The sequence below is a fragment of the Cavia porcellus genome, unplaced genomic scaffold, assembly GCF_034190915.1.
Source record: "Cavia porcellus strain 051 isolate PalLab524CR breed Dunkin Hartley unplaced genomic scaffold, mCavPor4.1 scaffold_8, whole genome shotgun sequence".
NCBI lineage: Eukaryota > Metazoa > Chordata > Mammalia > Rodentia > Caviidae > Cavia > Cavia porcellus.
Genome location: NW_026947491.1, coordinates 88061299 through 88089153, shown reverse-complemented (window position 1 = coordinate 88089153; position 27855 = coordinate 88061299). Strand labels below are relative to the sequence as shown.

Below are 27855 nucleotides of genomic sequence, written 5' to 3'. Positions count from 1 at the left end.
CCCTCAAACTTGATACTATCTCTCTTAAACAGGTGTTCTGTCTTTTCTATTCAAAAGTGTTTTACTATACATTAATAAGAAATTTCAATTTGTCCAGAAAGGCATCGATCCAAATTCTTAAATTTCTGTAGACTCCTTACTTCTAATATTGTATTTTTATTTTTTTAATTTACATATATTACTTATACTTATTTATAGGATACAGTATGATAATTTGATATATGTGTACAACATATAAATTTCTATCTCATCAAATGCATAATATTTCTGTACACATTAACAGAAACTTTAAACTCTTCTCCTCTAATTATTTGAAAAAATATAAATTGTTGTAGGCTCTATTACCCTACTGTGACATTAGATTAAATGTCTTCTATCCAAATGCGCTTGTTACCCACTATCCTACCTCTCTGCTTCCTTTGCCCTATCCGTCGCCTGTCACCACTATTTTACTTTCTACTTCTGTGAGATCATCTTTTTTAGTTTCCCTGAATACCTGAGATCATCCAATATTTGTCTTTCTGGGCCTAGTTTATTTCACATGACATTTTTGGACTAATCAATTTAAAGGGAAATTGAAGCTTACACACCTGAAAGTCTCAAATTTAGGGGCAAAATCAATAACCAGAGGTTTAAAGTATCATTAAGATCTGAGACTTTCGGGGCTGGATTAGTCCTCAGAGATTGTGTGGCTCACCTTCATCATTTTATAGATAAAAAGTTAACTCTCGGTCATAGAAACCCAAATGATCTTTCTAAATTTAGAATCTGATCACCTAACTCTTTTCCTAAAACCTGTCCATGGCTTCACATCATGGTCAGAATTAAGTCTCTACTCTTGGGCATGGTCTCCAGTATCTGTATAATCTGACTTTTCATCCTTACCTTTTTCTCTTCTCCCAAATAATCCCATAACATGAAGCTTCCAAGGACACTATTTTCTTATAGGTTATTGCACATAATTGCTTTTACCTTCTACTTTTGGGTCCTGCCCACAGTTCAGATATCATCTGCTCCAAAAACTATCTTATATCCCCTCTGGACTTCCAAACATCACCATCAAAGCCTTCCACAGCATTCTAACTGCTTTGAACAATCCATTTCTGTCTCTGGTGTGGAATTCATGGGCAGGGACCTGAATCTTATGTATTGTTTATCTCCACATTTTGATTTGGAGTCTAGAATTCAGTGTTTTAAAATTAATTATCCTGACTTTTAACCTGTCTAGTACATGGCAGTTTTTTTTTTCTATCAGCCTACCTCACAGAATCTGTTTTCAGATTACTTCTTTTTTTAAAATTTTATTTAAGGAGAAAAAGAGAAAAAAAAAGCAGAAAAAGGGTACAAGTTATACAGAATTTCAGAAAAAAAAACAGGAAATCACTTGTCACTGGATTACATATTGTCATCTTAGAAACATTTGTTCAAGTTACAAAATTAAAGCATATAAAGTGGACATTCAAACAGGGAGACTACAAATAGTTTTGCTCAGTGATCCAACAAGACTCAGTGATATCATTGTCTATCTTATACACTTAAATATACATGCAGTTATATCATTTAGAGCACTTTCTTTTCCTCTCTTTTGTACAATGACTATTACACATTTTGGGTTTTATTACTCCCACGGTTCTTATTACTTTTTTGGAAGAGAGTAAAACCAAATATGACATAACAGAACAGAGTCGATCAAATCAAAAGGGTGGACATAATAGATAATGTAAAAACATAATACAAGGTGATCAACAATGGTTACCATAATGCCTCCCGCTATCTCAAATAGAATTACCTATATCATCAGTTATAATAAAATTGAACAAAACAGTAAAGAATGAAACCAACAAAACCAAAACATGGGTAACATTACAGGTCTTCAAAAGTAGATAATAGTCAACCAGAATGGGCATCATAATGAATCCCACTATCTTCACCGCTGTTGCCTAAACTTTCTAACCTGGTACTATCAAGCAAAACAGAATAGAGGAACATCAGTCAAAATAAGATAGTGAGAGCAATACAGGGCTTCAAATCAAGTTAATAGAAAATCAAAGTGGGTTAATATAATATATCCTGCTATTTTTTTATTTATTTTTCCCTTAATTAAAAGGATAAAAATAAAAAAGTAAATTATAAAATGGAGATTGAGATAAAAGAGGGCATAACAACAAAACAGCGCAGATCAAAGGATAACCATGTAAGCAAAATAGTGTTTTACCACAAGATAATCCCAACATAAAAGTAGTTACCATATTGTCTCTTTCCTTGAAATCTTTGAGTATAACTTTGTATACTATAGCATCAAATATATCAAAACAATGTAAAACCATTCAAGAGAAGGACAGTGTTACAGGATATTTAGAATCAACTAACAGAAAATGAACAATAGTTTCTGTATAATCTCCTTGTCTATAAAAGTTTTTGTTTATACTATCACAGATAATAAAATCCAATAAGATACAACATGTTAAGACCTATGGAGACAGAAGAACAAAAGCTTGATGGGACTTCAAAGTAAGATGATATTAAATCAGCATTACCTATTATGACATCGTTTTCTCCAAAATAGCTGTTCCTATCATCCAATCTTCTCTGCCTCATTTCTGTTGAGCTCTTTTTCTGTCATTAGTTGTCAGTTTATCTTCTTCATTTTGTTTTCTGCTCCATTCATTGTGGCCTCTCTGCCACTATTTCTGGAATCTTCATATTTTTCTTTTTTAGAATATCCTGCAGTATTCTCTGTAGGGTTGAATTGGTGGTTGCATATTCCCCTAGTTCCTCTTTATCCTGGAAGCACCTTGTTTTTCCATCAATTTCCAGGGATAGTTGTGCAGGATATATCAATCTTGGCTGGAGGTTATTATCTTTCAAAGCTTGAATTATTTTCCCCCATGCTCTTCGTGATTTGATAGTTTGTGCAGAGAAGTCTGCTGTAATTCTGATGGGTGTTCCCTTGTAAGTGATCTGTTTCTTGTCTCTGACGGCTTTTAATATTCTGTTCTTATATTGGATTTCTGGTATTTTGATTATTATATGTCTGGGTGTAGCTCTGTTTGGGTTGTAGGTAGCTGGGGTCCTGTATGCTTCATGCATCTGAGTATCTTTACCTTTTGCTAAATTAGGAAAATTCTCCTGGATTATTTCTGCAAGTAGCTTTTGTAGTTCATTTGTTTGTGTCCCTACCTCTTCTTTTATGTTCTTAATTCTTAAGTTATAGATCCTCTTATCATCTTCTAGTCTTTGTATTATTTCTGTTTGTTTCTGTTATTTTTAAGAAGTTTTTCATTTCATGCTCCCATATTACAAATCTGCCCTCCAGTTCAAATAATCTGTCCTTAGTTCAAGCTGTTATGCCAGTTTTCGATAGAGTTTTTAGTTTCTTGGTAATCTCTTTGAACCTGCTTCACGTATTCTATGTTTTCTCTGTTTTCTCCATCAAACAATTCTCCCCTTTTTTTCTGTTCTTCCATTCCATCATCTGTTTTTTCTTGGGCGGTGCTTAGCATTTCTCTAACTATTCTGCTTATGTCTTGCTTCAGGTCATTAATAACTTCATTCCTGAACTCATCTATGAGGCTCTGGAGATAGTGCTTTATGTCTATTGGTGCCGTGTCTGCTATTGCCTGTTTCTCAGGATTGGGGGCCAAGGAGCATTTCTTGTTGCTCCCTCTTCCCATATTCTTTGTTCCTTATATACAAGTGTATATAGGAGGCCCAGCTTCCTTCCCTGTCAGCCACAGTCTGTTTGAATTGCACCAGCTAGGTGTTCCCGCCCACCGCAGCACACCAGGGAGTTACGAACTGGGCAGCCTATGCGGGGCCCACCCTTCCAGGTCAGCCTACTGAAGGCTTCTCACTGCTAGGGTGTACCTCCAGGCGCTGGGACCTGGGTTGTGCTAGCCTACTGGGTCTCAGCCAGCAGCGTCAAGTAGGCTAGGCATTGCTCACCAATCCCGCTTGAGAGGGGGATATGTGACTGAAGTCATTATAGCGCCCTGTTCCAGCAAGTCTGCCCGGTCTCAGAATGTCCTCTGTTGGAGCCTCCTAGATCATGGAAGAGTCCCAGTTTCCCTCACTCACTGCAGGTCAGTGCACGGCTCCTCGCCCGTCCTGCTCTCAACTCCGTTCACCGATTCCTGTTCTCAGAGCTTTCGCGCGTCTCTCGCCCTGCTGAGCCAATTCAGACACTGCAGGAGCAGCAGGAAACCCAAATCATGGCTTCCAATGGCATGGGCTCCAGCTTCCACGCTGAGGTTTTATCTGTTCCTGTTATAGCACCAGTTGGTTTCTCTCAGCCCAGTTCGTTCTTGGGTCAGCAGGGTGTATCTTCTCCTTCTTAGGATTCCTCACTCCGCACCATTCCTGGATTCTAAGCTGGGTCTCGGAGAGAGCCTGCATAGCTGCTGCTATCTGTCCACCATGTTCTCCCGGAAGTCCTTCAGATTACTTCTTAAAACCTGATTTATTCATATCAGTGTGGAGGTCACTGATAATCTTAAATGACAACTCATCCAAGAAGTGTTTAAATTTCTCAGAGACAGTATTCCAAGTCATGGAAATTAATCTCCAGTGTGCATAATCCAATCATAAATAATAAGATTTGTGGGGAGAAGCAAGTTCCTCTAACCTTCAAATCAGTGGGCTTGGGCTGTAGATTTAGCTCAGTGGTTGTAAGCACCTGCCTGGAAAGCATGAGGTTGTGAATTCACTCCCTGGCACCAAAAAAAATAAAGTTAGTGGGTTCAGGGGATCAGTTGCCCATGTGCTCACGGAGTAATGACTATATTGTTGTTTATACAAACCAGGTCACTTGTTGGTTATTTATTATTTCTAGTGTGAATATTTGGTTTATCTTGTAATGTTTCTGGTTTTGTTTCAGGGAAGCAATGTTATGGAAGATCAGGATCTGCTGGAAATTGGAATCCTTAATTCTGGGCACAGACAGAGAATTCTGCAGGCAATCCAGCTACTTCCAAAGGTAAGCAGTGTTTTGTTGCCCTCCCCCTATGTGTGGTTGGTCCCCATGGTCTTCAGTTTAGGCATACCAAGAGTACCAATATATAACAGTATATCTTAGCCCACAAGTCAGGTCCTCGTACACATTCAGACACTAAGACTACTATGGCCTTACTTGGCTTTTGGTTGATATAGGAAACACTGGTAACCAATAGTGCAGCTCTAGAATTTCCCTCCTGTGAGAGTCTTAACACAGGTATCAGTATCCCTCATAGCCCCCAAGTACAGCTCAAACTCCAGAACTCTGGATTCCTATTGAGTGACTATAGAAATGCCCCTAACTTAAAAGCCTCATGCCGCGTAAGACGCAGTATCTCTGACAGCAACTCCAGAGACATAGTCTCTAGGGTACCTACAAGGACCTGCCTAATTACAAGAGTCATCACCCAGAGAAGTCCAAAGGGCCCCATCCCCACCATGCATCGATAGTTCTAGATAGGCCTTCCCAGTACAGATGCAATTTGCCAACCAGGCAGCATTTTTACTGTAAGCTGTGTGTTACCTAGCAACAGAGTTGACCTTCTATTTGTGAATATGATTTTAAAGGAACCTTAAGGAAGAGTAGGATGTAAGTACTGGTTTTTCAAGATATATGGGATTTTAATTGATGCGGAATGGGAAAGGCATTTCAGGCTAGCAGCAACTATATAATCACAGGTATGGTCCAGGCAAGAAGTTGATAGAAGCATTGGGAAAATAAACTAGTAATTAAAACTTGATGGGTTGCACAGCAGTGAGAATATACTTAATGCCACTGAACTACACATTAAAAATGCTGAGATGGTAACTTATATATATCTCACCACAACCTTAAAAATAATCAAAAAGATGAAAAAGAATCTAACATGATTAAAACAGAACATATAACAATATAAACAGATAAAGCAGAAAAGCTAGATTGGCTCAATTTGTGTCAAGCTAAGGAATATGAAATTTATTCTGTAGGTACCAGGAAATGGACATGACTGAACTGCTTTCTGCTGATTAATTCTGGAGGCAGTTTACAAGAAGAATTAGAAGCAGGGAAAGCTGAGACAGGGTCATCCAATTGGGGAAAGGTTAGGGGAAGCAAGATTGGAGACAGAGAAACACGTGGATGGTAATGGATGCACCCAGATCTGTGAGATTATCCCATGTTACGTGCCTTTTCTTTCTTGGGAAGTTATAGTTTTTCCTTCTCAGAGTGGGGGAAAAAATATGAACCATTGTTATTAAGGAAGTTGTTGGATGAAATTTGCCAACTGACATGAACTGAGATTCTACTGATAGAAATTTAACACCTTTGCAAATTCAACGGGGGTCAGGCATACCAAGGAATTTAATCATGTAATTTTATACTATAAAAAAGAGAAGAATATAATGTTCTTAGAATTAATTTTCAAAGTTATTTCTATTAGCACATCGTCTGCCTCTTATCTTTGTAATTTTGGTTAAAACATGGCTCCCTTAATAAGTTTCCTCCTCACTTTCAGTACACCTGTCCATGGCTCTACCTCATGGCCAGAGTGAAGTCTAAACCCTCAGCACACTGCCTCCCAGCACCTCGCACAGGGCCCGAGTCAGAAAATAAAGGCACTGAGTGAGCCAGGGAGTCACTTGCCCTGTCACAGTGCTCCCTGTTATTTGAAGTTCAACACTGATATCATCATATCACTTGCTTTGAGAAACTCCACCCAGACTAGAGCCACATTGCACACCTTGGCAGGTGTCATCCTGGCCTAAACCCACCACCAGTAACACAGTGGATTTCAATCTGTCCCCCTGGTTAGACTACATGAATCCATTTCCTAGCCTGGACTATTCAGCACATTTACTCGGTCTATATTTCTCTTCTAACCTCCCAACTAGACTTCCACACAGTGTTTCCAATGATCTTTCTGAAATGTAAATCTCATTACCCAGCTTGAAATTTTCAATTTCTTCACTTAGAAGGAAACCTTTTTCTTGAATTAACGAAAGTCAGTAGGCTCTGGTCACCTCTGTGACAGTATACATCACTCTTTGCATCCACATGCCAGTGAGATGTCTTTCTTTCGTGTGTATGTGCGAGAGAGGGAGAGACAGACAGACAGACAGAGACAGAGACAGAGACAGAGAGGGTCTTGCTATGTAGTTCAGGCTGTCCTAGAACTCACAGCAATCTTCCTGCCTGTCTCCTGAGTGTGGGGATTACAGGCATGTGCCATCATGCCCAGATCTTTCTGTCACTTTTTGCAAGAACTTTCCATGTTAGTCTCTTCATGGAAAGCCCTTCCTTCAGATTGTAATACATCACCAACTCACTTAGATGTTGCCCTTTCGTAGAGACCTTGTAAAATAAAATTCAAAACTTTACCAGCTATCACTATACTTGGTGTTGACCAGCTTTATTTTTCTTCATGGCATTGATGATTACTCGTCATGGTATTTGTTTGTTTGGTTTTTCTTTATTTTCTATCTTGGCCAGAGGTAGCAAGGTCTATGAGTTCAGGAAGCTTGCCTCTCTTTTTCCCTTCTATGTAACCACCTCCTAGAACAGTGTTTGGAACATAGTAATGGTTTGAGAAATATTTGTAAAGTAAGGCAATATAGTTACCTCTAATTAGTCTGAGATTTTTATGGGCCTACACTTGGTCCTATCTAAAGGTTAAAAATATTCTGCCACTTCTGTTTTATAAGCATCTTGAGGGCAGAGACAATTTAATATCTTTGAATTGCCCTTTGTGTTTAGCCTAGTACGTAGGCATTTAAAAAATGAACCAAGAAGTAACTGAATAGATGAACATTTTCCTTGCATGTCATTCAGATGTTTTCGTAAGCATCAAAATGCCTCACTGTAAGATAAATTCATGATCCTTTATATGCAGTTTCATAATGAGAAACAAAAGAACCTGAGCCCAGAAAGATCTAGAGAATAGAGTGTTTATTTTTAAGACAAAATATCATTCCCCGTCAGGGAAAATAATGCAAAACAATACAAAATTAAGTTTCTATCAAGATGCAGATACACAAGTGCTCTCTCTCTGCACACAAATGAGGAGAGGCTACATAAGAACGTCTGAACACCTTGAGTAGCGTGAAGAGAAAGTTATCATGTGACACAGTGGTGCTCTGCTCTTAGCTGATGAGCCCAATCTTCTGACGGCCAGTAGTTCACTTCATTCGCTCCAACTTTGCCCTGCCAGAAAGTGGATCAAATGTCTGTTTTGTTTATACAATTTTGGTCATCAGAATAAGTGTATTCTTTATCTATCATAAGACATATTCCGTAATTGCTACTTGAGATGCCTTAAGGAGCATATTTTGTTTTGTAATTGGTGAGATTGTTCCTAAGCAGAACAAGTGTGGTTGTCTGAGAACAATTTTGATCTCTTAGCACACTTCAAAGGTGTTTTGTTCATATTTGTTGTTTTGAGTTTCTAGGAAAAAAGTTTCTACCTTTGGTCATGGTTTTTCTGCAGTGTGGCCTTTTAATATTGAAATGCACCGCAATGCAAAGGCCTGTATATTCTCAGGTACATTTGATGCATTCCATGCGTCTAATACATTAGATGTACTCCACACATAGACACCTATAAAACATCTGGAAGTCCAGCAACATGAAATATATAGGGAAAATGTGCATTAAAGCAAAGAAATCCCCAACTACAGTTCTTCAGAGAAGAACTGTACTGCACTAAAAACATCGGATAATTATCTAACGTTTTGACTCTTTATAAGGGCATAATCACTTTTGTTCCTTGACAGTGTAACACCTGAAGTTCAGGTATTCAAAATGTTTACTCATTTTAAACATTCAGAGGACTTTGCATCAGGGTGTACATTGTATTTTTCTTCTTAGTATCTGTCGTCCTGAGTTAAGAATGTATTTTAGCATCCGTTGTATTATATACTCTATCTTTCCATATTCCCTGTTCTAATGTTTTGCTGTCTTGTAGTATATTCTGGAATTATTTATTAATGATCTGTAATTTCCAGTTCCTTTTCTTTTGGTACCATTCTTCCTTCAATCTGCTTGAGTCCAACTTGCTCCTGGGCTGTCACCCCACACAACTGGTGCTAAGGTCTCAGTACCAAGCAGACTGGAGATCCCATGAGCCCCTTTCCATTGTTCTCCTACTGAGACTTCAGTAGACTGATAATATGGGCACCCGTCAACTTTGTATCTTTTAGCCCTCACAATACCTAATTACCCTCTGCACATCTCTTTCCCTTGCCTTATTACTTTAACTGCTCCCTCAACTAAATCTTGGAGTTCTTCAAAAGTCAAACTCAAAAATATTTGATAACAGGAGAATGCTGGCATCTTATGTCTCTTCATTATGCTGCACCTTCTGATACCCATGGTTTCGTTCATTGCTACTGTACTTCTATTTTATCACATAATGAAATCTCAAATTGTTGTTAACCTTTGCTTCTAAGTTTAGATGGAGTAACATATTTTAAATCTTTTCTTTTTTCACTTTGATTGGACTAAATTATCCCCTTTCATCTCTCTGAGACTTTGGTTAAATTTTTTCTTCCAGTAGAAAAATAAGATTTTGTATTACTATATAACAAGTCACCCCAAATGTTAGTGACATATAACATTTATTATCTCACAGTTGCTGTGGATCGGGAATCCTGGTTCAGCTTAACTGAGTCCTCTGTCCTGGGTGTCTCTGAAGGCCACAGTCAACAAATTTCAAGTAGGATGTGACTGAGTATTTTTTTGGCATTCAATCTGAGGCAGTGCAGAGAAAATGAGAGAAGACAAAGTTTAGAGTGGCCTTTAATGTGGGCATGGGAGAGTTATAAAATATAAGTCCTCTCAGCAAGAACAAAGAAGTAAAGCTACTTACCAGTTTTGTCTGAAAGAAGAGTTCTGGAGGTGGGCACAAATGACATATTAACAGCTGATTTGAAGTGAGATGGGTTCGTGCACAACAGTATAGGAATCCAAGCAGCCAAACTGATAAATCTGAAATTTAACTAGCTGAGCTCAGGACAACTCATATACAGAACCCCCCCCCATTTCAGAGTCTAAACAAGTGGCCCCAAACTGGAAAGTTAGGAGCTTTTAAAATATAGAACCACAAAATTGGAAACAATTTAGCTAGAATCTTACATTAATTTTTGGCTGACACCTGTATCCTGCTTCTTTGGTTGAGCAGGTTAATTTTTCTCCTGTGGGTACAGTTCATTCTGCTTTTCTCATGGGACCTATATCCTGAGTAACTTTCCATTTTCCTGGGTCAAATACAGGGCACTGGTTAGATGCAGGGCTCAAGATGGCATCAGTTATGCCAAGCTACAACAGAAGGAGCCTGTGCAAAAGAGGAAACAGAAAAATTTACTGGGGGCTGGGAGTGGAGGCTTGGGTGGTTGTGGGGTCTTAGGATTGGAGAAGGCTCAGCGCATGCACAAAAGGAAGTGGGAGGCTTATCTCTGAAATGAGAAGAACGTAGAAGTTACTCTTGGAGAGCTAAGTTGCTTCGCTGGGTCTGGTACCAAGTTGGGCAGATGTCATGTTATGGATAGCTAAGCCCCAGCTAGCAGACTCTACAAGAAGCATCCCATCTCAGCTTACTCGTGTAGTGGCTGCCATGATTCAGTTCTTTGGGGCATCAGGACTGAGGCCTCAGTGCCTCACAGCTGCTGACGGAGGCCTCTCTCAGTCCCTTAACACCCGAGCCCTCCACAGAGTGTGAAGCTCACGGCAGCAAAGCAAGCGAGAGGACAAGACAGTGCCAGTGAGATGAAAGTCACGGTCACTTCTAACCTGGTCACGGAAGGAGGTGTGTATACCAGTGTGTGTGCGGGGATCTCACTGACCACTGTATAAGTCCACTGCTACAGGTACACTGCATAATGGTTCACCTTGCAGTTCGGGTTCCGCATGTACCATCTGAGTGAAAATGAAAAAGCCCACCAAAGATTGCAACAGAATAATCCATCTTTTATTTCCTGGGCCACCTCCCTGTGAGAGTCACAGTGAGATCACTGAGAAGGCACACTGGCCAACGACACTCAGGAGAAGCAGATGTCTCAGGCCAGTAGCATTAGGTGTAATGTGGCCTTATAGGACAGGATTCTACAGGAATTAGAGACCATGGACATTTTCCAGTTCCACATAAAGGCTGCATAGTCTGCATGTCACAGAATGATACACGCAGACAAGTAATTCCATAAGGCGGAATTTAAAAACAAAATCTTTGTCCTTCATTAGTGCCCTATTACTGAAAGGAGGATATTTTTAACTTATATTAGGGAAGTGAATTGACCACCTTCCATGGATAATTAAAGGGTAATTTTTTTTGTTTCTGTGTATGTGGTGGTTTTGTTTTGTTTTGGTACTGGGGATTGAACCTAAAAGCAACATCCTCATCACTATTTATTTTTTTTTTTTGAGACAAGGTTTCACCAAGTTAACCAGGCTGATCTCAAACTTATAGTCCTCCTACCTCAGCCTCCAAAGTAGCTGAGTTTATGATAAGCACCACTATGCATGGGTTAGAAAATACATGTTAGAAGACTAACAGAGCTAAAAAAATTAAAGGAGATCATTTAACTAAAGGTCTGATCAAAGCAAATGCACCAAATTGTTGATTTAAAAAACAAAAAAATTTGTTAGCAAAAATAAAGTGGTACTGGGTGACCTAAGAAGTCAAACACTTTCAAAGAAATCATGGAATCATGGCATGGAGACACACTGGAGAGCACAAGTCCTGCACACTCCCCAAATCTGTGCTCTCCCCCCACCCTACCTTGTTTGTTAACAAAACAAAGCATTGGGGGGGAAATTTTAAGAATAGCTGTATTTTGCTAGTCCTGTGTCATAGGGAGAGAAAAACTCCCCAGAAATGAATGTCTTAATATGACAAGATTATAGATTATTTCAAAGTTCAAAAGGAGTAATCTCGATATGATATTAGCATCTTTTCAAGATTGTATGTTTAAAGACTCATTTTTTTAAGGTCCTTAAAATTAAGATATTTGTTAAGTGTAGACTTAATGGTGAATTCATATGTATATTTGCTTTAGGGGAAAATGTAAAACCCGTGCAATGTCTTTAGCAGTCTAGAAGGAAGATTCAGTTCTATTTCCCTGTCACTGAGAAAAATGATAGAAATCCATTCCTGTTCCTTTGGCTACTTTTCACAAAGGCAATGACAGTACAGGCACAGATGCTATCTCTCGCTATCTTTTGACAGGGTAACTTTTCATTCTCCCATCCCATCACTCCTTCTCCATGTATTTTCATTCTTTTTACTTCTAAATCGCTTCTTTTTCCATTGACTGATATCTTAAACTTCATGGTACCCAGTGTTGGGCTTCAACCCTATGGGCATCAGTTAAAGAAGAACTGTAAAACAGGGTATCCCACCCACATATACACACCATTAGCATGGAGGTCCCAACCTAAAACAAATTCATGGCCAGACTAACTGAGAGCATAGGATTGCGCTTCTTGTACTTTTGGTCCTTGGTGATTCCCCGGGACCCATGCAAGCTCCATTTAGCTCTGAAAATGTCTTACTGTTCTAGGGCAAAGAACTGTGCTCACTTAGGTCAGAGGTCGGCAAATCTTTCTTGTAAAATGCCACATCATAAATGTTTCACACTTAACAGATCATATGTCCCTTGATGCAATTATTCAACCATGTAGAGTAAAAGCCTCCACAGATAATTTCAAAATGAATGAACGTGGCTGTTTTCTGATAAAACTTTATTAATGAAAAGAGCCAATCACAGCCAGGTTTGGGCATAGTGTACTGATGCATAACTTATATCAGCAATAAATCTTCAACTAGGCTGAAAACTTTTCTGTACTTCTGAGAATCTTATAGAAAGAGAAAACACTTAGGTCAAAATATAGCCCACTGTGTCACACTAATAAAAGGCCCCTGGATGGCCTGTATACCTGGCATCGCACCAGAAATCTGTGTGACAAAAATACTTCATAGTGATTAACTGGGTTGACACTGTCTGTGTGTCTATTAGAAAGACATCCATCCCTGTGGCTGTCATCACAGGAACATTTCAAAGGTAAGTATTTATATCAATCAACAAAGAAGTGTGTGTTGAACACTCCTGTTCTCCTGAGATCTCACCCAAAACAGCAGTGCTCCCTGTGTTATCCCAGACTTTAACTCTCACAAACAAGAAAGCATACAGCACCAACACCTCATGCCTCAGTGTCTCTTGTTCTCCTCCCTTTTATTAATGGTCCTGTACTCATTTTCTATGCTTAATCTATTTCATGTGTTGACATGCTCCAGAAATCAGTCTTAATCCTCTTCTCCTCATCCTGCTCATATTTATCCTGGGCATCTCCATCTTAACCCATCAGCTCCCACTGTCATCTACCCCCCAAGAGGGACTCCAAAACCTCCACTGGAGAGCTGTCTGCCTTTAGGAACTCACATCTGGATGAAACACAGAGACTTCCAAATAAATCTGTCTACCCCGAGCTCCACCTTCTTCAAAAACAACTGGTCTCCATCCTATTGCATTTGTCTCTATATATTCATTCTATAAATAACTGAGGATAGCTATTATGTGGCAGATATTTCCCTTAGCCCTAGAGTTACAATAGTGAGCAATATGGTCACAACCCTTACCTTCAAAAGATATATATTCAACTAAGAAAAATGTATTTTTACCTTTATGTATAATATATGTATCCACAATTATGAATGACATTTTCTTTATTATATATAGTATATTATATATTTAATGTATTTTGTATAATAGTGTACTAATATATTTACATAAAATTACTTTATAAACAATATAACACATTTCTTTATTTTATATGATATATTGCTATGTAGTTATGCATATACACACATTATATAATAATATGTACCATAAATGCCATTATAAAGGTACTGGTGATATACTCAAAGAGGGACTGACTTGTAATAAGACTGAAAGATAACTGAATCTTCAGGAGATATGTTTCTGCTACTGGACAATAGGGAACAAAAAGTAATGGACTTTAAAACCAAAAATTTAACCACTCTGAAGTATAAAAGTTCTAAAGTAATAGTAAGTCATGAGATCTTTATTATTCCTTAGCCTGGGACACTATCTAATAATAATGAACTCTAGCCACTGTAACAAACAGCTCCATAATCTTAGTGGTTTAGCACTATTTGATTTTTCATTCCTCTGAGTCCAGCCTGGGTCAGGCAGCTCCAAGCAGTAGCTCAGGGGTCCAAGTTTCTATCAGGAGCTGTCCTATCTTGGAGTGCTTTAAAGGGTCTTATTATAAAGGCAGAATGACCACACTGCCTTCCCAGGTGGGCAGTCACACAAGACTGTTTTCAGGCCTGCATTTGATTCACCAAGAGTCAGGTTGATGACCCTCACTAAACTGCAAAGTAGAACAAGAAATACAAATCCTCTTCTCCAGGAAGTGACAGGAGAGATCCTGAGATGCTAGCCATTCTGCACCAGGAGCACCCTTTCCTTTCTGCCTCTCAGCCACCGCCTTTCTTCACATGCGCTTCTTCTCCTCATTGTGTAATATCTCTTCTTTGGAGACACATTTTATGATATCTTCTGCATCTTCATTCCCTAAGCTCAGAGCACACAGCACTTGCACATAGTAATACTAAATTCATGTTTATTAGATTAGACTGAGCCAAACATGAATGCAGATTAGAGATCAGTCCTGAATGGGCTGGAACACCCAAATTCTTGAGTTCGTTTATGTATATGTTTTATGCAGGACAAGGCAAGTCCTTTGTGCAGAGAACACAGCAGTGTAGACCTGATTTCCTAGGGCAACTCTGCCCCTCCCCCATGCCTCCTACTTCCAAGTGAGGACCTATAATTAGCCTGTTTCTGCGGGCATGTTGGGGAAGGAATGTCACTTAAAGCTTTTTTTCCTCTTCAAAATGAAAAAGCTCAGCATACATAGAGTACAAAATAGCGATATCTGTATGGGCTGGGTAGATATTCAGCTCACTGTTGGGTGTGATAGTGGTTCAGTCCAAAGGCAGCCACACTCTCTTCCCAGGTTTTAACACAGTTTCAGAAGGCAGGTTGGCTGCAGCATTCTTGGAAAGCTAAGTCTGAGGATTGTTTAATACTTTATTTTAAATGAATTTGTGTTGGAATGGTTTGTTATTTAGCCCAGAGAACCAAAATATCATGTTTACTCATAATCTCCCCTAATATTTACGGAGAAATAGGGAAGGAATTAGGCGAGGAAACAGGTTCTCATCCACTGCCTTCCTTGGCAGCTGTTGTCCTTCAACTCTGCGAAATTCAGCCCTGCTTAGCAAAAAGCAGTTTCTCCCTGGAGCCATCCCGAAGTCAGTGATGATAGTGCAAAGGATTTAGATGTCTGGATACTTTCTCTTCCTTACATCATTCTTCAAAGAACAATCACAGCGGAAAGCCGGGAGAAACTTGAAAACATCCAGCAGCTCATTCTCTTACTTGAGTTCTGTCACAGATGAGGAAACTAAATCCTAGCCATATTCACTGACTCCCCCAAGGCGGGTCACTCCTCTGTTGGAGCTAAATCCAGGTATCCTTGCCCAGGGCAGTTTCTTCCGGGATAAATATTGTGCTAAGTCAAAGACCCACAGCTGAGAAGATGCTTGTGTATTCCTCAGAGAACTGAAAGCAGCAGGACAGGAAAAGACCAAAATGCTAAAAGCAAGAGCAGAGATTTTTGTAAAATTGGGCATCCTTTAGACTTCAGATTTAAAAGGCTGCTGAAATCCCTTCCCAGGGCACAAAGCAAGGACTGCGGTGGGAACCCTCAAGTCCTGGAAGGACAAGAAGGAGATGGTCGTGAAAAAGAAGAAAGGTAGAGGCAGGCCGTGCCAGCTGCCTAGCGGCCACCAGGGGGCAGATCTTTTGTTTATTCTCCAAAGTGGCCTAATAGGCTTCAGGCATTGCGGCTTCCAGCAAGGAAACGTGTGATGGAATGAAGTAAAATAGTCGTATTTGTATTTATTTTCTTCTTTAATCTCGGTAGAGGGAAAGGGAAAATGGGCAAGATGGAAGACCACGGTCTGTAAGAGAGTGGGACAAAACTTTGGAGCAATGAGCTCCATGGAATGGCATTTTCATAGAATTAAACTAGGATGTGTGTGGTGTAATGGTTGGGAATATGGCCAGACTCCCTGAGTTTGAGTCTTGGCTCCACTGTTTGCCTGACTGCAACACCACGGGCAAACTTCTGAACAGTTCCCTGCACATTTTCTCCTCTATAAAATGGATGTAGTGATTTTACCTATCTTGAGAGATATTGTAATAATTAAATGAATTCATACTTATAAGTCACTTTAAATGGAGCCTGGCTTAGTATATGGGTTATATTCAAGTCCATTAAATAAATTTTAAAAGAAGGTTGAAGGTGAGCCAAAAAAAATGTAAGGTTCCTCCACCCCATTGATTATATCTGAAAATTACTACTCCAGGCATAAATAAAAAGCAAAATAAATTTTATTTTATGTATTCATGCATCAGATATTTATGAACCACCTACCACATGCCAGGCACTATTTTATCTGGGGAGAATTTGTTCAGAAAACAAGACCTACAAGGTCATTGTCCTCCTCCAAATTACATCCTAGTGGATGATCTAGACAAAGAGAATTAAAATGTATAATTTCAGGTAATGACAAATACTGTGGATAAATATTAAGCAAGTGAATGATCCAAGTGTAGTGAAGATGTATAAATGCTATTTAGAAGGATAAACTAAGCTTCACAGCCAGGCAGTTTAACTAGGTGCTTAACCACTTAACTATATTGTCTCAGCTGAGGATACGAAGGAGATACTCAGGTGAGGAGTCTGAATAATCCACATACAGCATCTTATGGAACTTGCAGTCCTGCAGAGACTCAAAAATGAACTCTCAAGCTTTGGGTTCAACCTAATTTAATGCTAGTTCAGCTACCTGTGAATTGAAGCACCTGGACAAATTACTGAGATTCTCTATCCTCAATTTCCTTGTTTGTGAAACAGAGAAAAGAGCAGAACCTCCCACAGTCGATTATTACTGAGTTATAAACATAAATGTAAAAATGTATATGAAGGTTCTGGTATTTACAGGACTCAGTGATGACTATTACCACTTTCATTTGTTTAACAAATTCTTGCTAAATTATAAAAATCAATGAAGCTTGGATATAGGACTAAAAAGTAACCCAGAAAGGGGGACTCATTTACTGAAATAAGAGTCTGCTCTTGACTGCATCGTGCAGTGAGGTTTTCATTGTCCACTTGTGGATTTTATGCAAGGTAGATTACTCATCATCTAAAAAGAGGGGGAATTTGCAAACTTAATTGTCATCTGCTAACTAACTTTGTTTGGAACACAGTTAGGGTTATTGTTTAACCTATCAAGTGCTTGAGGAGCTGATTTTTAAAAACATAGCTGAGGCCCTTCCATAAAGAGATTAAGTGAATAAACAAAATGCTGAGAGGGCTACCTGTCTGTACCTGTTAGAGGTAATGCGGTCAGCTCCCAGCACTAAATGAGGATGAAGAGGAGCTGGGGGCGGAGGGGAAATGGAAAATGGCTTAAACAGCATGGGCCCAAGAAATGTATGTGGCGTAGAACAGAAATGAAGTAAACTGAAAATCTGAGTGTAGATTCCAATAAATTGGTAAAAACATTGTGAAGTTAGAGAAAAGCCCAACTATGTGAATTTACACAAAAACCATAAAACAATCTGCCTACCATTTTGGATAAGCCATTGTTACCTCCTTTCATGGTATATATGAAGTCAGTACTAATTTAATACATGAACAGAATTTGACTATATTGCTTATCATCCATCAACAGCATTCAAGTGAAAAAACTTCCTCAGGTCTGCAAATGCATTGAACTTGTACCCATATCGAAGGGACAGGGCAAACCACAGGAGAAAAGATGAAATTACCGTGTCATCCTTCAAGGAGATTTTAGTCTAGATAAGAAAATCAGACTGATATTAAAATGATTTTAATAAAAAGCAGAGCATAGAATGAGCTAGAAGCACAAATACAAATACTGGATGTTACACAGAGGAGTAGGTCTTTTTTGTTCAGAGAGAGAAAGATAGAATTTTTTTTAAAAAGCTATTCCTATGCTTCTGGGGAACATTTTATGCAGTTTCGCTACTCCAGTCAAAGTGACCAAAAGCAAGCATTTGTTTTGCTTGTTTAGCCAGATACATCTGTTATGTTCTTCTTGTTTGTAATAATCATCCCCTGAAATATTGCTAGTCTCATTAATCCAGCTGTGAATTTCATTCATCACTTTCCCCTTCACGATATATATAGTGAGTCAAATATTTCAAGCTCAAGCAAATACCTGTAGTCAGCTTCAGTGGAGCTGGCTACCCCAGTGACACAGTTCATATGCTGCCACCCCTAAGCTGAACACTTTTCATTGTGTGGTATTTGTTTGTGGTTATTTTCTTTATTGAATAATAATTGAGATTTTTAGATTCCCACAACTAATAGACTTCACATCCATGTTTGCCTTTGGGTTCTAGCTTGATGGTTGATCTTCTAGGAACCCACAGTAAACATTCTGCCTTGCAACTCATATTTCTGGCAAGGAAGATACTCCAGGGAAAATCCCTGTATTGCTGGCCAGTTTTTAAATAGAGATTTCCCATAAGACAGGCACTCTACTATTAGATTAACTCGTCTATATTTCAAAAATTAAAGCACAGAGACATTAAGTAACTTGCTTAACATTGCCCAGCCAGTAAGAGGCAGAGTTGGGATTCAAACCAATGAGTCTGGCTTCAGAATCTGTCTTCATAACTGCTTTCTGCATCCCCGGAGTATAATGTCTCTGCACTCTACAAAACTACCTATCGATGCGTTCAACTTTAGAATGCAACACCTGAACTTTTTCCCTGACAGCACAGCTGTCTTCTATTTCAGTAAATGGAAATTCAGCTTTCCTTTTCTTCTTTTTTAAAAATTAACAGACAGCTGCTGCTCTTAGGGAAAGGAGTACTCAAGAAACTACAGAGAATTTTAGCCTTTTTTCCACTATGAATTCATGATGTCTTAAGTATTAAAAATATATACTAAATAATTTTCAGGTTACAATTTATGAATCACAAAGTCCTGGCAGGTTAAAAGCTTTTTCTTGAATGCAATATCAGTTTTAACTCTTGAATCCTTCTGTACTTAGGAGCCACTACTTGTGGCAAAGGATTGCGTATACAATTCGCTAAGCATAGAAAGGAAATTTCATTATAGAAATCTATGAAAGTAAAAAGTTATCCACAAATATACAAGAAACCATTGCAGTAAAAGTAGAGGGCATTGATTTCCCTGCCTCTCACCTCCGGGACTCCACTACATCATCATGTGTCAATATTTACCGCCCTCTACTTTGGACAGAACTCATTTTCCAAGGGTGACATGATGTAAAAGCAAGGTAACAACTGACCTTACATCTCCAGACCTTGCATTTCGGGCAGGCATAGAGCAGGCGGAAGAGAGCTGGTGCCCTGAGAGTCCTAGGGCCACACCACACTGTCTGTGACACTCATGTGACCACTGACGTAGGGATATTCCCCACTAAATTGCTGGTTCCTGCACACATTTGGTTGTTCAATAAGTTCATTTGGGTCCTGTTCTAGGTTCAAAGATAAGATAAGAAATAGATAACACTTGGTCTCTGCTTCAAGGAGCCCTGTCTACATTTTAGACAGAGACAGATATGTAAAAACTAAAATACCTTGTGGAAGATGCTACACAAGGAGAGAAGAGCTAAATGCATGGGGACCAGGGGAGGGCAAGTGATGATGCTTGACCTGAATTTCAAAGAATGAATAGGTGTTTTTAGCCAAATAGACACTGAGGGAGTCACTCTAGGCAAGGAATACTAATACTGCCCATGTTTTTGCTAGGACTGGGGGAAAAAGGAACCCATGTTTATAGTCTCTCTGTCTCTGTCTCTGTCTCTGTCTCTGCCTCTCTCTCAAAAAAAATAAAAAGTCTGTGGAGCTGGGGTGTAGCCTGGAACAAACACCCCTAGTTTAATCTCCAGTACTATAGAAAAACTGGACTGATAAAAAAAAATGACCATGAGGTTAGAAAGATTTCCTTGAGGACCAAGCTCTTGTTCATGGTGACTGCTGCTCGCACCCAATGGAAAGGGATAGTTCTTAGGCCACACTTCACTGTAGTTATAAGAAAACATGCTCAGCAACACCCACCAATCCCTCAAAATGAGGTAACGACAACCACAGAGCAACACCTCTCCATGTATTCCAGACCTCGCTCAGAGTCCTCCAGGTGATTCTTTGTCAGTGTCTCACATCATGTGCACACCGTTAACCAGACCACTAGCTGACCATGTGACGTCTGCCCTGTTCTGTCTCTCTTGTTCTAGCTTATTATGGTGATGTCTGCTATCACCAAACCTTGAAACAAGGCCACCATGACTTATTCAAAAGTAATGTCAGTCCCGTCAATATCCAAGAAGGGTGTTAAATCTGCTACTCAGTCCTCCGAAGACTGCTTCAGGGCCGCAGGTGCCCAATGTGTCAAAAGTGCTGATGTCTGTACTACTTGTGTGATTCTCGGTGTCTTCTCATCAAGGGCACCTTGGCCAGTGCCAAGTGAATGTTCTGCCAATGCCACTGATGCCTGCCAATATGGGCATCATTGCCAACTGCTAGTGCCCAGTGTTAAGGGCACCAGTATCTGCAATATGGCACCATCTCTGCTTGCTGATGAAGTGACGGATGCCAATTTCACTTTTGTTCCCAATGTCCCAAAAAATGTTTTTGATACAACTCTTTTATTGAAGCTTCTTCATCTTAAGGAATGGCCCATGGGTGCTGAACCAGGGCCCAGGAAGAGTGCCAGATCCTGAAATCAATCCAAGATCACCCATCCCATCTATACTCATCTATTGTCTCTTCAATCAGATTTATCTGCCTTTGAAGTCCCTGCGTCACTCACTGAAAACAGTCCCCTCTGAGACCCTTCTGCCAATCATCCATAAATTCCCACACAAAGTGAGTGAACACAGTTCTGAGATCCATGCCACGTAGCTGCAGCCATCAAGCTACAGTTCCTAGTCCTGGGTGAGGACAGTTTTATGTTGTGTTTTGAATTTTATGTTGTGTTTTGAGAACTCTCCCTGATCTACTTTCAAAATCCACCTGGAATCTGATGATTTCTTGCTGCCTTTATCTTGGCAGTCTTTCTTCTGGATTTCTTCCACAGCCTCTGAAAAGGCTACCGTATTAACTATGCTCAACACAACAAGCAGACTGATTCTGCTGAAACATAAGCCAGTTCGAGTCACACCTGTGTTCTAATCCGTGTGCGGCTTCCCACTTCCTGTAGAACGAGCTCGCCGGCTCAAGGCCTTCCGGCCCGCCTTGCCTGCTGCCAGTCTCCTCTCCAACCTGCTCTTTCCTCCCCACCTGCACACACTGCGCCAAGGCTATTGGTTGGCTTGCTATTCCTTGGATACACTCTGGACTCCTCTTTCTGAAGCCTTTAATGAAGCTGTTTTCTCCACTTAGAATCTTCTTCCCCTAGGTAGCAACACAGCTGATGCGCCAACTTCTAATCTCCATTCAAATCTTACTTTCTCAATAAAACTCCCCATAACACCGTATTTAATACCCAGTACACACACACACACACACACACACACACACACACACACACACGCCAGCTCTCCCAGCCCCACGCTGTACGTTTTTTCACAGTATCTATCACCTTCTAACATAATATACTCTTTATTTGATTATGCTTATTAGTAATTGTCATCTGTCTCCCCCACTCAGAAGGTGAACTCCCCAAAGCCTGGTACTTTTATTGTTTTGTTCACGGATGTGTCCAGAAAGGTTCTTGGAACATGGTGGGCACAGCCTCTGTTGGTTTTTATTGTGTGGGCAAGTGAGTGAAGAATGGGTAGAAAGATGCTGGGTGGGTCTCCACTTTCCTAACTCCTCGAGTGAATGTGAGTGTGCGACTTCCTGACCACCCGGGGAGTGATGTTCTTGGTACTGCTCTGCAGGACATGTTATTCATTTGTATACCACTCACTTTGGTTTTATGGTACATTTATCTGTCTGAAGTACTTCTGTGGATTATGTTATTATGCCTGGCAGCTCTCAGAAAGGACATGATTTTTAAATATCAAATAAATAGAATTGACATTCAAAGCATTCGTTACCTTCTGAAGGCTGAAGTTGGGAGAAATTTTTTTCACTGAGACTAAGAACATGCAAAATGATTTTCCTGTTTGATAATAGCGTTTAAAGTTCTTTTTTAAGAGGAAAGAAAGCAATGTGCCGTATTAACCACCAAAGAACTAGATGAATGTCAGAAAACATGTACCGGCAGAGATAAAGAGAGACCCCTGTCCTTTTCTAAATATAGATCACATCACTGACAGAGCTAAAACATGTGAATGGTGATGAGCATTGTGCGGGACTGCACTCTGCTGTTCGTCTTTAATCTGGGGCTTTGCTCCCTGAAAGAGCTTTACAGCGTGGAAACCAATCAAAACAAGTAGGGATGCTCATAGAGGGCTCCAGGGTCATCATCATCGCAATGAGAATTTTAGAAGTGAAAACATGGTAAAAAAAAAAAATTTTTTTTTTCCTTTTGACTGAATTTAAAAACACCATTCACCAAAAGCTTCAGGGAAAAGGGCAATAAACGTGTTCAGTTGAATCATCAACCCGAGGGCGTGTTTATCTTGCACTGCGTTGTAGCTTTATTAGTCTTTTCATCAACGGTGCACATAGATCTTACACAGCAGTAGCTGTTCTCCAGAGACCTTAGAGATAGCTTCCCTCCACGGGCACGGATGACGCTGGAAGGACCCACGCTCCGCTGCAGGACTCACACGCTGTCAGCAAGGCAATAGATTGTTTTGTCATTGTTGCCGTTGTCGTCTTTGTCTAGTCATGACTTACGGTTGTCTGAGTTGGCAACTCTACTCCTTTCTATGTTCTCCCGAGTGGGAGCCTGCTGTCTTTGATGACTGGAAAGCAGACTGTCCTCTGGTCCTTCTGAGCTGTGGAAAGTGACCACAGCATATTTATTTATGCATTCTTCATTGTCCATTTCTTTACTTCACCTTATTCCATGATCTCTGATTTATCAAAATGAGGAACACCTGACCTTTCTAGACTAGCTCTTAATTTATTTCTCTTATTGGTGAAATGGAATTCATCAGACATGTAAGACAGTGTCCACTCCAAAGCGCTTCACCTTGTTCTCCTAAAACGTAGTGCCAAGGAATATCCAGGTATTACCTCATCACTTCTGCTGTCCTGTGCCTAAGCTGGACATCTTGAGTCATCTCAACACCCTAGGGACCCAAAATCAGTAAAGTTGAATTGGAAACTAAGAACAGTGCTAGGGTTATCACTCTCTGTACTGGGGAGCTCACAGCAACATTCAGACCCCAGTCTTTTACCTGGGAGGATTTTTGCTTTCTGTCATTTTACAGAAATTATATCAACAATGGGGTCTGATTCTAAACAAAGGGGTTTGGGGCAGCAGATTTACTTGCACACCGACCTCTCCCTTGTTACAGCCTCACAACACAGAGACCTTATTGTCCTTGCTTCCCAGAAACAGTCGGTGTATTAGTCCTTTCAATTACCAGAAAAGAAGCATCATGAGTATGGTGCATCCAGGTTCTCAAGCTCATAAAGGGCATTTTCCCAAAGGTCACCTAGGCCCCTTGGCAAGATGATGCAGGTGAAATCAAATCCTATACAGCTGTCAGATGGTACCCATCATCAGCAGTTTTAGTCATCTCAGGGTCATGTTACACTGCCACAGCACTTGGCTGTTGATTGGAGGACATTTTTCTGGGGCCTCATGGTCAGTGGCTCAGCCTTTCTCTTTCAAATTCAGTCTTTTCAGAGCCACTAGTGAAACACTACACTGATGTCTAAGCTGGGTTCTCACAGCCTGTGGGAGATTTGATCCTCACACTGCTTGATAAGCCTGCATTTGGACTTGGCCACACACTGCCAGCACTGCTTGTCCTGGTTTATTTTCAGGGCTTCTGTTGATCTGAATCTTGAGTAGCAGCAGGACAGTGCAAAAGAGGCTAGAATAAGGATCTGGGGTACAGGGAGGTATTCGATGATATCAGCTGTGCGTGTTACAAAAGCTCTACCAGGCAGGAAGTCTGAGATCACAAAGCCCATTCAGGTGGCAAAAGAGAAGCCACAATCCATTGCAGCTTCAAGGACACGTTTAAGAGGCTGAGGCTGACACATCGGTGCTGTTGTCTAGTGGGCTGTATAAATGATGTTTGTGTGTTTGTACCTGGGACTGACAGGCCACACATATGACAGCCCTGCCAACACAAAAAACCTGCACAAGAAGGTCACACATGTTCAGAGTACACGGTCAGTCATAACATTCTACATTTGTAAACTGTGCAGTATGTATGATTTAGTTAAATAAAACTGTTATGCATTAAAAGGAAGGAAGAAAAAGAAAAATACATGGATGCCTCTCCCTCTAGGACTCCTCCTCACATCGAGCCCACCTAGCCCATCTTTCTTGCCACTTTCTGAAGCAGTATTAGAAGTCCTTTCTCCTGAGTGTCTTTAGTTGCACTGTGTAGCTGCCTTGATGTCCTGAATTCATTCATGGTCATGACTTTTCATGGTTGTTTTAACTTTGGGGAACTCCCAGAAGTTCCACAGTCCAGGTCCAGGGAGTAAGGAGGATGAAAACACACCACGACGTTTTGACGAGCCTGTCTTTCTTCTGGATGACGTGCAGTGCAACTCTCACCACATTTGGCGGTTTTTAGAATTATTTTTATTTTGAAAAGCAAAACAAAAAAGGTTTGCAATAATATAGAATTTAAAAAATAAGAAATTAACACTAGTTAATATATTATATATTGTTATTTTAGAAGTAGTTGTTCAAGTTATAAGATCTAGGTTAAAAAATAAATAGAAGATCAAACTATGATAGCACAAACTATTCTTTTTGATGAACTAATGGAGAATAAGTAGTTTAGTTATCTATCTTCTCACCATGTTTTTAATCACGCCTCATAAAAACACAAAAGAAGACCTCCAGAGCTATATCAGAACGTGAGAGGCATGGTGGTCTGACTAGAGGAGAGTATTTTAAAGGCAGTTAACAGTAATGTGTCTTGTACTGAAATCAATGTTTTATTTAAACATACACTGAGTATTTCACTTATCTCTCATACTTCAGCCTCGAGCGCCCAGTCTCACTAAGTCTAAGCCACACAGCTTCCAGACACTGATAGTGCTTTAGCACAAAAGTTATTCACCCCCAAATTAGCTCTCACCTCTTTAATTATAAAGAATCACAAGCAAAATCTCCAAGCAAAAGACAGCTTTCCCTCTCAGCCTCTAGTGCACTCGGGTTTGTTCCTTTACAACTGTGAGCTCCCCGTCCCCATGGGGGAGCTCATTCTCACCCCTTTCCACGTCTTTTCCTTTGTGTTTTCTAAAACCTTCATCTTCCTCCTTTTTTTTCTTCCCTTACAGACTCCTCAGCAGAGCAGATTAAGCTGCACTGCCTTCTTTCTTGTCTCAGTTCCACACCCTAAATAGGCACAGTCAGGCTTCTCTGCCTTCTCAGGCCCCCACAAGCTATTTGGCAGTTCCCGCAGACCCTTCCCCTTCCTCATCATGTTAGACTTCTGTGCAGCGTCCAGCACTACTGACCACAGTCTCCTTGCAATTCTATTTCCTCCATTTCTCCTTCTTTGGAGGTGTTGGCTCCATCTCTGACCACAACTTCTCTCACACCACACGATCACTCTCTTCAGTCTCCTCTATGCACGATTTCAGGTCTCACTTGTGATAAAAATATCTATGACGGGGCCAAAGATTAGCTCAGCAGCACAGCGCCAGCCTGCCAAGCATGAGTTCGTGAGTTCAATCCTCAGTTCTAAAAACCAACCAAAAAACAAAAAACTATGATTTATTTACCACGTGTGTCTGTGTGCCAAGTACTGTACTGAGTCTTACATACATTATTTTATTGAATACATATGACAAGTCTCAGAGGCAGATATTCTTTTTAGTCTCATATTACTAATCAAAAAACAGCTTCTTGGCACGGATGAGTAGTTCACTCAAGGTCATAAAAGTAATATCTAGGCAGCCAAGACTCCCACCTGTACTGCTGATGATGCCCAGGATCATACAGCTCCCCAGACTTCTTCCCCAAATCTATAGTGCAATTCTGCAACATTCTTAATTTCTCATATTGTGAAATTATTCATGTCATCCTACTCAGTTTTTTTTTTTCATAGCTGGTAACAAAACCAGGCATCCAAGTATCCAAGCTAAAAACGTGGAATTTTCCTACATATTCCCCATTGTATCCCTTGAGCAATTGTCATAAAGGTATAATGATGTGATTTATAGAAAAATCCCAACAAACGCAGTAAAAGGAAAAGAGACTTCTTTAATGGCAACTGATATGAATGCATTCAACTGCATAAAACCAGAGAGAGTGCCACGTGTTGTTGGCTGAAGGTGCAGACTCCTTATAAAAATCCTATATGAAATGGTCTTATTTTCAGCTTTGTGAATTATGTGTGAATTCAAGGAAATGCTTTGCTGCTGAAACAAAGAGCTCCATAATATAATGGCCCAAAGAATAGAACATTTACTTATCTCACATATTAACTCTGAAATGAGCAGTCCAGGTTTACAAATTAGCTCTGCTGTATGCAATTTTGGAAAGACCTAAGACTTTTGATCCGTTTCTCTGTCATAAGACATTGCTCCATGAAGAGCGGTCCACAAAGGACAGCATTAGCATCACTAGAAAACTCGTTAGAAATACAGAAATTCAGGTATTTCTCCCAGCCTACTAAGTTAGAGACAATATTCCCTGTGTGATTCTTACCTACATAAAGCATTGAGAATCATTTTCCAGACTAGTGTAGTGTATTGTTTTGCCCGTGTAGTCAAAGCTGGACTGTGGCAGTGATGTGCCAGCTCATGGGAAGACAAAGGTCAGGGTGGCTTGTGGAGCAGGGAGCCTTTTTTCAGGTTGGAGCTGACCTGAAAATTATTTACATTGCAAATTTCATTGACATCCCATTAGCACAGACTTATTCTCATAATAGCATCCCTGACAAAAGGTGATATCCCTTATGTCTAGTTGGACAGACATAAGCCAAATATAAGCCCCATCACATGGAAGAAGAAAAGACAGTAGGCAAATGATTAGTCTCTGTCTCACTCACATCACTTTCAGGTATAAAAATACAAACATCTATACAATCCATTATTGGTCTTTGGGGAAGGGCTTCCTTGTTCTTTGTTGCAAATGAGCCCCCAGACTCAAATAGTCAGTGCAGGAAAGAATGTACTCAGACAACATGCAAGAGGTCACCACAAGGCAAGTTTTTACTCCTGCAGAAGGGCACAAACACACGGAAGCAGGCACACAGAACAGAGGAGGTCAGCCCTTTCATCCCTAAGGCAGGAGAAGCAGCTGACCCTTTACCCTTTGGCTAGGCTGAAGGTTCACCATCTATTGCGATTGGCTGGTTTAAATAGGGGGGAATCTGAAGGGCTGCTGAAGGAGGGGAAGAGCGGGAGGGCATGCAGGGAACAGAAAATCATCTTTGGTTTGTAGCTGTGTGTTCAGAATTCAAACTGAGCGGGCATCTTTTGTAATTTAGTGTGTTCAGAAGGGACAGCCTAGGGTAAACCAGAGTCCAAAATGGAAGCACTCTCTTGTTTATATTTTTGATAGAAAAGACCTTGTTACTTACATAATTAGCAAATTAGTTGTTAAATTCTGGAACCACTTTCCTTCAACAATTCCAAACCTACTGTGATGTCCATCATCCTTCTCTTTTTACTTCCTTTGCCTGGTTTCATGCCCCT

General features: G+C 40.1%; 1 protein-coding gene across 23 annotated transcripts in view; it reads left to right on the top strand.

The window, feature by feature from the left end:
* The window catches only part of Anks1b (ankyrin repeat and sterile alpha motif domain containing 1B), a 1068230-nt gene that overhangs the window by 760703 nt on the left and 279672 nt on the right, over positions 1–27855 (top strand). For all 23 annotated transcript variants that reach the window (XM_063255413.1, XM_063255397.1, XM_063255399.1 and 20 more), the window contains one exon: positions 4877–4975. In XM_063255413.1, the coding sequence (XP_063111483.1) occupies positions 4877–4975 (99 nt within the window). The remainder of the gene's footprint in view (positions 1–4876; positions 4976–27855) is intronic.